Source organism: Heteronotia binoei, chromosome 21 (genome assembly GCF_032191835.1).
Source record: "Heteronotia binoei isolate CCM8104 ecotype False Entrance Well chromosome 21, APGP_CSIRO_Hbin_v1, whole genome shotgun sequence".
Lineage (NCBI taxonomy): Eukaryota > Metazoa > Chordata > Lepidosauria > Squamata > Gekkonidae > Heteronotia > Heteronotia binoei.
The window spans coordinates 82,607,961-82,622,376 of NC_083243.1; the positions used below are offsets into that span (position 1 = coordinate 82,607,961).

The following is a 14,416-nucleotide window of genomic DNA, read 5'->3' on the forward strand; positions in this document are numbered from 1 at the left end:
CCCACCCCTTCTAGCAGCCACGCAATGAAAGCAACATAACTCTCCCTACAGGACACAAAGATCATGAAACATGAAAAAGGTTCCCAAACCATCCACAGCAGCATTCACCCCCCCCCAGTGAAACGCAAAATTCACACCCCAAAAACATACACTTAACCCTTCAGATACCATCCCCACCAACATTAGCCTACTGAAGAATGGTAAAGCAACAAAAAATAATGGTCTCCTCTAACTGGGGGAGTCAGAAAAAAAAGACATCAGATACTTAGGAGCAATTCCACCGAAAACTGGGCCACCACTCCCCTTCCTAAGATTTTGTCCCTAGTTTGCTGCATGGAGCAGGAATCTCCCTCTTCAGGGGAAAGGGAGAATTAAGGCCATCCAGTCACAGGCAGGGTATGAATGAACAACTGCAATCACAAGGGGTGGAGGTTCCGGCTGAGAAGGAAGAGATCAGGGAAAGACTAGGGGGAGAGTCTCTCCTCCCCCCCCCCCCCGCCGCCCTTTCGCGGCTCAGGGCACAGGCCCATGCAAAGAGCAGCAGGAGGGGCTCTTGCAGAAGCCCTTTTGCCTCGAAATGGGGTGGGGCAAAGGGAATGTGGCCAGTGTATTTAAAAAGCTTACTCTAGAAGCGTCCTCTGAGTAGGTGCTTAGGGAGCATTATGGTCTTTGCAACATATCAAGTTTATGGAACAAAAGGGGAGACTTGGGGCCAAGAGAGGGAGTTTTTAAAGTCAGATAACTCAAGAGCGCTTGCCCCACTGCTGATGTGACGGGCCCAATGAGGAAGGGGCTTGTGTGGTCCTGAAGGGCCTGGTGGAGGCATAGAGAAATAACCCCAAACTGGACGCTCACGCCAGGCACTGGTGGGCCACTTTGTTCCTTACCCAGCATGGAATTCGGACCAAACTTTCATTCATATTGCCAGCCCTGTGGTGTCACCTCTGCTGGGGAGCCCCAGGGCTTCTGCCGCTCCCAACGCCTCCTCCCAGCCAACCAGCCAAGCCGGACAGCGCGGGAGCCCCACTGCCAGTTCCCAAGCCGCTGCCTCTCCAAATCACACCACTGACTTCCTTGTTTTCAGCTTAGAGGAAAAAACACAGGGGGGGTGGGTTACTGCTTCACGCACAGGATCTACTACATTCATGTCTTTGAAGATCGTTATCTGTCCTTCAAAATCTAAACTCAAAGGAGTATGTCACTATTTGGTTGCTGAGCCCTGAAGTCCTGTACTAATTGCTGGTGGGGGCTTAGCCCCCAGTGAGAAAATCCGGGCGGGTGCTCGAGCCTCCCAGCCCCCACGTAGTTTACACCTATGCTCAGGGGTTTTTAAAGCAGGAATGCACAGGCACGCAGTTGCAGCTGGCTTGGTGTCAGTGGGTGTGCCCTAATATGCACAGTTTGGTGTAGCCAGTTTGGTGTAGTGGTTAAGTGCGCGGACTCTTATCTGGGAGAACCGGGTTTGATTCCCCACTCCTTCACTTGCACCTGCTAGCATGGCCTTGGGTCAGCCATAGCTCTGGCAGAGGTTGTCCTTGAAAGGGCAGCTGCTGTGAGAGCCCTCTCCAGCCCCACCCACCTCACAGGGTGTCTGTTGTGGGGGAGGAAGGTAAAGGAGATTGTGAGCCGCTCTGAGACTTTTCGGAGTGGAGGGCGGGATATAAATCCAATATCTTCTTCATCATCATCGTCTATGCAAATTAGTTCCTGCTGGGCTTTTTATACAAAAATCCCTGTGTGAAACAATGGTGGCATCAGGGGGTGTGGCATAATATGCAAATTCATGCTGGGCTTTTTCTACAAAATAAAGCCTTGAGGATCCTTCAGAGTGTCATCTTTATTTTCAGCAGTCTTTTCAAAGCCTTTTCAAACTATCAGGCATTTTTGGAGGGGGACACCTAAATTCTTGCAGCTATAATCTGTACAGCCACCATCCCTGACTGGCTACTTATGACAGTTATGGATGGCATACCAAGTTCTCAGGAAGATTGTTTTTTGGTAAGACAAAAAAAAGATACTTCAGGTTCCAAAGCTGACCACATAAACTAGCTCCCCCTCTCAGGTGACTACTGAAACTGTAAATAGAAATGGCATTAATTTCTTAAATAGTCAGAAGAGGTTGCTCATTTTGTCACTTATAGTAATTCCAGCAGTAAACTTAGGGTGAGAACCAATTTGTCTGAATATACCTTCAGGGTATAGAATTGGACTACTAAAGAAGCTAGCAGTACATTGCTGAAGAAAAAACTGTACTGTAAGTGAATGTAAATAGAATTTCCTGTTCTTGGGAAACCATAAAATGCACTTTCACTTTGAAAAATACAGTGCCATGCATCACCAGTTGATGCAGTTCTGAAATCCTGGAAACAAAATGGGGGTTGCAAGGGATGGTGAGGAGGAAAAACACTGAGCTGTGCTGCTGAATTCTTGGGCTAGATGAATAGTTTCAAACAAATCTAACTTTGAACCTCAAAGATCGAATGTTATGGTGGACATTCCCTGATTGCTAAGGTCTAAAATTGAGCAAGCAGAAAGCTACTCATCACACACTGAGCCTGAGTAGTAGCACAGCACAGGAAATTGATAGTTTTTGACATCTCTTTCTCTCTGCTATGTGGGAGAGTTTGTAGGAGGATAAACTGGGGGAATACAAATCTCATGATAGGTTCCCCCCAGCTCTCATTTTATCCTGGAAAGTGGGGTGGGGGGAGTATTAAATGATTAGGAACTCTGTTCCCTTCACAACTTGAAGTCCTTGGGATGTGATTCAAAGAAGCCCCTCCATCCAGTTTCACAGGCCAATTTCCCTTCAGTTTTCTTTTTCTCTTCCCCACTTTTGTCCTTTAACTAATGCTCAACTGCCCTGACATTCTGTGACTCCAAACGGGCAATGAGCATGTTGAGTATTTGATTTGTCAGTTGGCAGTGGGGGGGGGGGCTTCTTTTCTTTTCTCTCTTCTTTTTTTTAAATTAACTGAAGTCCACTGAGTATGCACAAGGGGGGAAAGCTACTTGTTATGCCTGTTTTGGTGTCTGTGTAGCCACTGGGCTTGCTATTAGAAGCAACAATTTGAGCTACAATCCTGTTTAAACCCCTTTGAAGTTAATGGGACTTAAGAAGCCTAATTGTGTGCAGGATTTTAACCTCATTATAGAAATGAATAATTGAACAAGTGAGCTGTCTTCCTTGTCTTGCAGACGTCAGAAACTTTTGTTTCCAGGGAAGTCCTTATATCGAGCCTTACTGGACACAGTGGAATTATCTGATAGCAGTGTCAAGTTCCAAATTCTCAATGAAGAGTGCAAGGTAGGAGTTCACATTGATGTCAGCAGCCAAGAAGAAAATGAATAAGTTTAGCATACAAAAACTGGTTTACTATCCTGATAACATATCGGGGAGGGACGGTGGCTCAGTGGTAGAGCATCTGCTTGGGAAGCAGAAGGTCCCAGATTCAATCCCTGGCATCTCCAAAAAAGGGTCCAGGCAAATAGGTGTGAAAAACCTCAGCTTGAGACCCTGGAGAGCCGCTGCCAATACTGACTTTGATGGACCAAAGGTCTGATTCAGTATAAGGCAGCTTCATAGGTTCATATGTTCGTATCAGCAAAATCAGGGTGATACTGGCCCAGTTTTGATTAGGGAGCAGGGGTCCTTTAATAAAAGTCAAAAGTATTATATTATTATTACCTAGGAGTTTTCAGTCACAACTAATGAATTTAATTGTGAAACTCCTATAAAGGTGTATTTGTTTCATTTTGTACACCAGTTTGCATTCTGAAATTCACAACTTAAGTAGAGAAAACTACTAGTATTAAAAATCCTAGAAAAATAATTTAAAACTTTTTAAAAAAATCTGAAATAACTTATATAAAGTTACAGTAAATTGTAGAACATTTTCTTTGTAGCACTTTTGAACCCCTAATGGTGCAGTGTAGTGTAGCACTGGGCCCTGATGGACTTCTGCTGAAATATTTTTTGAAGACTGCTGTCTGGCAGTCCCAGCCATTGACTAAGTTATTTACATTGATTTATTTATACAGAATAGTCCAAATGCTTGGTTAAACTCCATAATAGTTCCTATTTATAAAAAAGGAGGTTTTGATCTCCCTGAGAACTTTCATCCCTTTAGTTTACTATTTATTATGGGGAAATTATGTGCCAAACATATAGAATGCCGACTGACTGGATGCATTCAAATAACATCATTATTATTTGATTATTAGTCCAGAGTAAATAGGATTCTCTAAAAAGCAAATTAGCTATTGACCACTGCACTATGTTTGCTTTTCTGGCTGATAAATACATGAATACAGGAAAGGGAAAACTTTATGCAGCCTTCATTGATCTGAAGAGTGCATTTGATTCAGTAGCTAGAGATAAGTTACGGAGTAAACTAAGGAATATAGGAATAGATTCACAATTGTTATTTTTAACTGAAGAAACTACACATAGATACCACCTGCAAAGTAAAATATTCCTCAAGGGGTCAATTAACTGAAAAAATACCAGTGTCAAAGGGAGTTAAATACCAGTGGAAAAAATACCAGTGTTGATGAGAGCCAGTTTGGTGTAGTGGTAAGTGCATGGACTCTTATCTGGGAGAACTGGGTTTGATTCCCCACTCCTCCACATATACCTGCTGATGTGACCTTGGGTCAGCCACAAGTTCTCTCAAAGCTGTTCTGCTCAAGAGCAGTTCTGAGAGAGCTCTCTCAGACCCACCTCCCTCACAGGGTGTCTGTTGTGGGGAGGGGAAGGGAAAGAAGATTGTCAGCCACTCTGAGACTCCCTTCAGTTAGTAAAGGTAAGGGTATAAATCCAATCTCTTCTCTTCTCTTCTTAAACAAGGTTGTGTGTTAAAAAGGTAAAGGTAGTCCCCTGTGCAAGCACCAGTCATTTCCGACTCTGGGGTGATGTTGCTTTCACAACGTTTTCACAGCAGACTTTTTACAGGGTGGTTTGCCATTTCCTTCCCCAGTCATCTACACTTTCCCCCCAGCACGCTGGGTACTCATTTTACCGACCTCGGAAGGATGGAAGACTGAGTCAACCTCAAGCCGGCTACGTGAACCCAGCTTCTGCTGGGATCGAACTCAGGTCATGAGCAGAGCTTAGGACTGCAATACTGCAGCTTTACCACTCTGCACCACGGGGCTCAAGGGTGTGTGTTAGCCCCTCATGTTTTCAACCTTTTCCTAAATGATACAACACAATCGCTCAAACATATAAATGGGCACCCACCTAGGTTAGGGGGCCTTTCTGTTCCATTATTACTATATGCAGATGATATAACCATTTTTTCCTGTACAAGAGTGGTCTTACAAAGATATCTGAATGACTTTTATAGCTATTGCCAACATAACTCGCTCTTTATCAACTATTCTAAATCTGAAGTTGTAGGGGTTTTTTTTCAAAAGTTGGTGTCCAGAAAAATGGTCTATTAATAACTTGGAAACTGAACAAACTAAATGTTTCAAATATCTTGGTATCACTTTTAATTATCTTAAATGAGTGGTACATTGAGATAGAACAATAAATTTGGCTAGATGCTCCTCTTCCCAAATCAAACAACTTTATTTTAAGAGGGATAATCAATGTGTTCCTGATGCAATCAGTTTTTAACAGCAAAATGCTTTTGCAAAAATTTTTATGGTTTCCCCATATGGATTAATGCTTTTAATCAAAGTAGAGAATATCCAGGTTACATTTCTTAGATTTTGGGAGTGCCCAAATGTGTTCAGAAATGGGTCAGTCCTTGATAGAAATGAAGGATTGGATCATAACTTTTAAATTCTGGCTCAGAATCTATTTTAGAGCTGAGCCAGATAGCTTGTTTAACTGTTTAAAAAGTGATCTTTCATTGACTCTTATAAATATAAAGCTTTTGCAGATGACATTGTGTTCATAATAGAGAATCTGATTCAAGTGTCACCATTGCTGTTAGCCAAGATAAAAGAATATGGAGAGTTAGCAGGACTATATATAAATCAAGAGAAATTGAAATTTTTATGTAAAAATATGCAACCAAACAAAATAAAAGAATTGCAAAAGGTGATGGGCTGTGAGGTTACTACTAAAGTCAAATATCTTGGAATAGAGATAACCATGAAGAATATTGATCTATTCAAAAATAATTATGAAAAACTGTGGTGTAAGATGGACAAGGATTTGATGAAATGGAATAGACTTAACTTGTCCTTACTGGGCAGGATAGCTGCAATTAAGATGAATATTTTGCCAAGAATAATGTATTTGTTCCAAACTATTCCGATTGTAAAAGATGGCAAACAATTTAACAAATGGCAAAGGAAGATTTCTGACTTTATATGGGCTGGAAAGAAACCAAGGATTAAGATGAAGATTTTAATAGATGCTAAAGAGAGAGGTGGTTTTCAACTCCCAGATTTAAGATTGTATCATGATGCGGTTTGTTTGACATGGATCAAAGATTGGATAATGCTGTTAGATAAAAAATCTTTATTGTTAGAAGCTCATGGGAATAAATTCGGCTGGCACGCGTATTTGTATTATGGGAAGAATAAAATGGACGGTTTTTTCTCTCACCATTATATCAGAAACAGTTTACTAAATACTTGGATAAAATATAAGAAATATGGAGACGCTGTGGATAGTGCCAGCAGAAGTAATAAAAATAACAGCTGAATCCGACGAAGAAAGAGAGATGTCATCTAATCAACTGCTTAAGATTCAAGGAGATAAAATTGAATTAAAATCCTCAGAAGAGTTAAATAATAAGTACGATTGGTTTCAAATGCAACAAATTAAAAGCTTGATGGAAAACGATATTAAATTGGAGGGAATTAGACGTGAGCAAATAGAACTGGAAAGGGTCCTGCTTGGAGATAATGAAAAATTGATATCGAAAGTATACAAATTATTATTGAAATGGTCTACAGAAGAAGATGTAGTAAAGTCTCAAATGGTTAAATGGGCAATCAATGTGAATAGAGAAATACAAATGGATATGTGGGAATACCTTTGGAAGAACTCGATGAAGATTTCAACTCGTCAGAGTATCAAAGAGAACTGTTTTAAGATGATGTATAGGTGGTATATGACTCCGAAAAAGCTGGCTAAGATGAGTAAAAAGATGTCGGATAGATGTTGGAAATGTAAAAAACATGAAGGTTCTTTCTTTCATATGTGGTGGACTTGTGAAAAAGCGAAAGAGTACTGGAAGATGATACAACAAGAAATCTCCAAAATTTTGGGTTACGACTTCAAGAAAACTGCAGAGACTTTTTTGCTTGGATTACAATTAGAAAAATTTCCAAAGGAAGACAGGACTTTAATTTGGTACTTGCTCTCAGCTGCTAGGACATTGTACGCGCAGCTGTGGAAACAAGAAAAAATACTAGAGAAATGGGACTGGATTATGAAAGTTTTATCGTGGAGTGAGATGGACAAACTAACTAGAACTCTAAGAGACTATGATTTAGACATATTCAAAAAGGAATGGAAGAAATTTAAAGGATATATGGAGAAAGAGTGGAATATAAAAAGACATTGGACCATTTTTTAGTATTAATGAGAAAAAAATTGAACTATGATTGGTTAGTAGTACCTTTAGTATTGAACTTAAATCTATAACTTCGGGGAAGTCAACATTGGAGGGAGGGGGGATTGAAATATCATATGGGTTAGTACAGAAAATTTTATAATTAAGTTTTGTAACCATATGTTATCAATAAATTGTTAAAACACATAAAAAGTGATCTTTCATTGCAACTTGGTTGGATGGAATTGCCCCCACAGACAAAAGGAAGAGACGGACACAAGGGTTTGGGTAACTAAGGGCCACTTTCTTTATTATTAAATTAACAACAAGGGCTATAAACATAACAGGCAGCACGGCAGGGCCAGGGGACGAAATACCCCTCCCCTGCAGCAGCATGACGGGCGAGCCACCCTGCCCCTAGGTATAGCCAAAATGCATGGCTCGTACCCGGCCGGCCTAGCAAAGGTTATGCCCTAGAGTTCCAGCTCCCATCCGCATGGCTAAAGGGCGGATAAATCCATGCAAACCCGAGGCAGTCCACGTCATCACTCAACTAGTCCGCATGGGCCAGGAAGGATTTAGCTAGACCCCGTGCCTCAAAACTGGGGTGCTATTAGTGCTCACCAAGCTGCATAACAGAAGTTAGGCAAAAAACTCAGCCAACCTGAAAGTGACCAGCCTACTTAAATCAGCCGCACCCTAGCCAATTCCACAATCCCTTCTACAAGAAGTGTGAGGTAGGCGAAAAACACTTCCAACAGCCAAACAGGAAGAGATGAAAAAATTCCTACTTGGTCCCCTATACATTAAGAGCAACCAGCTATTGCCCACACAGCCTCAAGGGCGGGAGGGTGGGCCGAGCACAAGGCGAAGACTGGGAGGCAGAAGCGGAGACAACCGTTAAAACGTGCCTGCTCTGCCCTCACCTCCCATAATGCCCTGCCCGCTCTCCTCCTTACGAAGGGGCAAAACGGCCCCTGGAGACAAGGCTGTGCAGCCTGCCTCCGGTTGGGAGCCGCATTGCCCCCACAGACAGAAGGAAGAGACGGACACAAGGGTTTGGGTAACTAAGGGCCACTTTCTTTATTATTAAATTAACAACAAGGGCTATAAATATAACAGGCAGCAGGGCCAGGGGACGAAATACTCCTCCCCTGCCGCATGACGGACAAGCCACCCTGCCCTTAGGTATAGCCAAAATGCATGGCTCGTACCCAGCTGGCCTAGCAAAGGTCGGAGTTCCAGCTGCCATCCGCCCTGGAGTTCCAGCCCCCATCCAGATGGTTGAAGGGTGGATCAATCCATGCAAACCCGAGGCAGTCCACGTCATTACTCAACTAGTCCACACGGGCCAGGAATGATTTAGCTAGACCCCGTGCCCCAAAACTGGGGCACTATTGGTGCTCACCGAGCTGCATAATGGAAGTTAGGCAAAAAACCCATCCACCGTTAGGCCAAGCCTCTGCTTAGGCAGCGCACCCACTAAATGCCTACCACTTCCCAAGAAGCCCAAGTTTTAAGTCATTCAAAAAAGCGTCGTTTCCCTTATCGGAAAGATGGACGCCATCAATCCTGTATAAATCCGTGCAATCAGCACCGATCCCAGGATGAGGGAGAAAGTGTCCCAACCCCCCCTCAAGGGTTTTTTAAATTTCTAAATTGGCTTTGCGGCGAGCTCTCTCAATTGCCTGTGGATGCCATGCCCCATGCCATACCTGGCGAGGGATCATGGCCGACCACACAATCAAAACCTAAGGCCAACAACTCTTAATGACTTGAAAGTCATCCTTGGCCTGCAGCACAAGGGCTTTACCCTTGAGCAAGCCTATATCGTTTCCTCCCAAATGTATCACCACAACATGTGGTGGCAAAACATGAACGTTTTCAAAAAGCAAGAGCAACAGGCCCGACCAATGAAGACCCCACCATCCACGCCCCTCTATGGTAGCCCACTTGCTGAGCCCCGAAGTCCTCCTGGCTCTATGGGCAGCCCAGAACAAGAAGCTGTGCCCGCATATGAGGACATATCGTTTCTCCCCACGGACAACAGCACCTGAGAAAAGAAGAAAACAGTGAATAACCACACCCTCAATAACCTGAAGCCAGTTACTGCAGTGCCAGAGGGCGGACATAGCCTTTATAGGCCGAGGAACACCACCTACCAAGCTTCTGAATGGATGATGGGGAGTACCCCAGAGCCGCCGCCGTAGAAGCCCACCCCTATGCGGAAAGAATGAGTGCCAAGCTTAACCCCCGCCAGGCCAAGCCTGGCGAGAGCTTTGACAGTCAGAGACCAAAACTGATGCTTCGTCAGGGGACTACCATCCCCATGCCGGAACAACAATCCAGCCCCAGAATCACAGGCAGCTAAATAGTCCTTTGATTTTCCCTGCCCCTTAGGCATGGCTAGTGAGCCCAATATCTAGCCTGCAAAAAATGGGGGGGTGGCTCTAAGCAGAGACTAAAAAAAATGGTCGCCGCCCTGCCTAGCAACAGGGAAGTAATAAGCAGAGAAAATGGCCGCCGCCCTGCCCAGCAACAGGGAAGTAATAAACAGAGAAAATGGCCGCCACCTCACCTAGCAACAGGGGAGTAATAAGCAGGGAAAATGGCCATCGCCCAGCAACAGTGCAGACCACCCCAACAATAGGACAGGGGGAATGAAGAGGGCCCCAAAGCTAGACCCCCTAAACGGCCCACCCAGCAACGGTGCAGACCACCCCAACAATCAGGACGGGGGGACTGAAGAGGGCCCCAAAGCTAGACCCAATATTCCCAGCTACAGAGGGGAAACAACCTCCAGGAAAAGACAGAGAAAAAACACTGGCTGAGCTAAAGAACCCAGCCAGCAGCAAACCGCCGCACCAAAAAGCGTTCCCGTCGCCAAAAACCGGGTGCTCTCCGTCCCTCGACACCCAAAAGCGGTTGCAGCCACCAGGAAACCACCACCACTGAGCTACAGGCCCCTCCTCTGAAGCTCAGCCGAGGGATCACCGCCGCAGCTCGCCACAGCACGAAAACCAACACGACGAAAGGCCCCGTGCTGGGCAGGAGGAGCTCGTCCAAGCTCTCCACTCCCCGAGCACGAGGCAAAGACTGGGAGGCAGAAGCGGAGACAGCCGTTAAGGCGTGCCTGCTCCACCCTCACCTCCCATAATGCCCTGCCTGCTCCTCCTCCTTACGAAGGGGCAAAATAGCCCCCGGAAACAAGGCTGTGCAGCCTGCCTCTGGTTGGGAGCCGCATTATGTCTAAGTGTAAACATATAGCAGTAGATACTTATTTTTATCTGATGAATCATACAACTTTAGATTTATTAAACAATAACTCTTAGACTTGGAATTTCATAAACTTTGTCCTGCTCAGCTGTATATTTGTACACCAGTTTTGTTAGGTCTTAATTACCAACTGAGGAAAATGTCCCATTATTTATGTGATCTTGAGATTCCCCAACAACGCAGGACTTTTATGTTGGCTAGAATGAATGCATTCCCTTCCAACATTCTTCATGGAAAATATCAAGTTCCATGCTGCAAGAGATTTTGCCCTTCTGAGATGGGCTCTCATGATTCAATCCATCATATAATATTGGATTGTCAATTGTATGTAAATTTACACAAGAATCTGTTTGATAGTTTATTTCAGGCAATTGCCAATTCTTATGGAATAATCTAGTAGCAGAAACCTAGAAGAGGAATTGCAAAATTTTTGGAGGAAATTCATAAAATCAAATCCAGCCAGACTGCTGTAAAATGTTATTTTAAGTTATAGAGAATAACTTCTCTACTTATGCATGAATTTATATTTTATTGATTGATATGCCACGCTATGTTTTATTATGCCAGTATAGGTGTATGGTATGTGTGGTGGTTAAAGTGCAGAATCTGGGAAAGCCAGGTTTGAAGTTCCACTCTGTCATGGAAGCTTGATGAGCAACCTTGGGCCAGTCAAATAGTTTCAGCCTAACCTACCTCACAGTGTTATTGTGAGGATAAGTGTGTTTCCCAAAATATCCACTGCAACTTCCAGTGGGCTAGGAATGTAAACTTTATTTTTTCAGAGTGATTAATCATTTATTCTTCACTCAGAATTGAAAATGTTAATTTATCAAAGCTGTCAGTGCTGAAATAACTGAATTTTCAAATTATGAAGAATTAACAGTAAAGCCCGTTGTAGGAAGAAATACAACAGGCCCTAGAAAAATATTGGGGAGGGGAATTGGTGAATGTGTAGGTGGCAGGAAGGAAGATAGACAAACAGAATGAAAGAAAAGGAAAGGGAGACAGAGAAAGAATGAGAGAAAAAATGATAGGAAAAGATGGAGAGACAGGAGTGTGAGAAAGAAAAATGAAAGGAAGAAAGGTAGACAGAATGAAATAAAAAGACAGAGATACAGAGAAACAATGAGAGAAAGAACAGAAGGGAGAGGGAAAAAGGGGTAAAAAGGCGTGAGAGATAGAAAAAATGAGAAGGAAGATAGAATGAAAGAAAAAGACAGAGACAGAGAAAGAATGAGAGTAAGCAAGGAAGAGTTGTGGAAAAGTTGGGGAGAAAGTAGTGAAAGAAAGGAAGATGAAAGGAAGGAAGGGTGACAGAAAAATGACAGGAAGACAGACAGGAAGGAAGGAAGGTAGACAGCCATTAGAAGCCTCCCTTTCACCCTCTCCCACTTACATGTGTGGTGGGGGGAGAGAAAGGGAGCCTTCCAAAGGCTCCCCACCTCTCAAAGCAAACAGCTGACAGGTGGACCCACTCCACTGGGGACTGTAAGAGGCAGGGAGCCATTGCAAGCCTCCCTTTCGCTCCCTTCCACTTGCAGGCAGCAGGAAAACTAAAGGGAGTCCATTTCATCTCATGGGGCCATAGGACAGAGTGGACTCCATTGTATCTTATGGGCCCATAAGACAGAAAGGACTCCATTCTATGCTATTGGCCCATAGGACAGAATGGAGTCCATTCCATCCTATGGGCCCATAGGATACAATGGACTCCAGTCAGTCCACTGGGCCCATAGGTCAGAATGGAATCCATTGTGTTCTATGGACTGATAGCATAGAATGGAGTCCATTGTGTCCTATGAACCCTTTGGACAGAATAGAATCCATTCTAGCATATTAACCCACTGTAGCTCAATTTGAATAGAAGGAGTGAAGAATATTTGCAGGTGGAAAGGGGGCATGAGATTATACAGTTAGCTTCCCATGAAAACGTGTAGTCACTGGATGGGAGGGGGGAGGACAGGAGTAGTACTGAGGTCAGTCTCTGCTGCTGCTATTGAACTGGCTCCTCTCTGCTGTGAACAAGCATTCCTTTTATGTCAGTTGAAGAGAAGTAACCGTTACTGTTTGTCTCATGAACATGTCTCTCACAGTTTACTGTTTACTTCATTGTTCGCTTCGCAGCAGTGTTGTTTGGTGGGGGTGTGGGGGAGGGGGTGGGAAGAAGATGGACTGTACCGGACTTTGTACAATAAGAACATAAGAGAAGCCATGTTGGATCATGCCAATGGCCCATTCAGTCCAACACTCTGTGTCACACAATGGCAAAAAAAAACCAAACCCAAGTGCCATCAGGAGGTTCACAAGTGGGGCTAGAAGCCCTTCCACTTTACACCCCTCCCCCCAGCACCAAGAATGCAGAGCATCACTGCCCCAGACAGTCCCAACAATATGCTGTGGCTAATAGCTCTGCTCCATATTTTTATCCAATCCCCTCTTGAAGCTGGCTATGCTTGTAGCCGCCACCACCTACTGTGGCAGTGAATTCCACATGTTAATCACCCTTTGGGTGAAGAAGTACTTTCTTTTATCCGTTCCTTTTATCCATTTTTATCTACCACTCAGCAATTTCATTGAATGCCCGCGAGTTCTTGTAGTGTGAAAAAGGGAGAAAAGTACTTATTTCTCTACTTTCTCCATCCCACGCATAATCTTGTAAAACTCTATCATGTCACCCCGCAGTCGACATGTCTCCAAGCTAAAGAGCCCCAGGCGTTTTAACCTTTCTTCATAGGAAAAATGTTCCAAACCTTTAATCATTCTAGTTGCCCTTTTCTGGACTTTTTCCAATGCTATAATATCCTTTTTGAGGTGTGGTGACCAGAATTGTACACAGTATTCCAAGTGAGACCGCACCATCGATTTATACAGGGGCATTATGATACTGGCTGATTTGTTTTCAATTCCCTTCCTAATAATGCGCAGCATGGAGTTGGCCTTTTTTATTGCAATCGCACACTGTCTTGACATTTTCAGTGAGTTATCTACCACGACTCCAAGATCTCTCTCTTGATCAGTCTCTGCCAGTTCACACCCCATCAACTTGTATTTGTAGCTGGGATTTTTGGCCCCAATGTGCATTACTTTGCACTTGGCCACACTGAACCTCATCTACCACGTTGACACCCACTCACCCAGCTTCAACAGATCTCTTTGGAGTGCCTCACAATCCCCTCTGGTTCTCACCACCCTGAACAATTTAGTGTCATCTGCAAACGTAGCCACTTCACTGCTTACTCCCAACTCCAAATCATTAATGAATAAGTTAAAGAGCATGGGACCCAGTACTGAGCCCTGCGGCACCCCACTGTTTACCATCTTCCACTGCAAAGATTGCCCATTTATACTCACTCTCTGCTTCCTATTAATTAGCCAGTTTTTGATCCACAAGAGGACTTGTCCTTTTACTCCATGGCTCTCGAGCTTACTGAGGAGCCTTTGATGAGGCACTATCAAGTGCTTTCTGGAAGTCAAGATAAACAACATCTATTGGGTCTCCTTTGTCCTCATGTTTGTTCATCAAAGAACTGTAACAGGTTAGTGAGACAAGATCTTCCCTTACAGAACTCATGCTGAGTCTTCCTCAATAACTTGTGTTCATCAATGTGCCTAAACATTCT

General features: G+C 43.8%; 1 protein-coding gene across 2 annotated transcripts in view; it reads left to right on the forward strand.

Annotated features, from left to right (window-relative positions):
* The window catches only part of GANC (glucosidase alpha, neutral C), a 75,930-nt gene that overhangs the window by 2,976 nt on the left and 58,538 nt on the right, over positions 1–14,416 (forward strand). For both annotated transcript variants that reach the window (XM_060261256.1, XM_060261255.1), the window contains exon 3: positions 3,199–3,307. In XM_060261256.1, the coding sequence (XP_060117239.1) occupies positions 3,199–3,307 (109 nt within the window). The remainder of the gene's footprint in view (positions 1–3,198; positions 3,308–14,416) is intronic.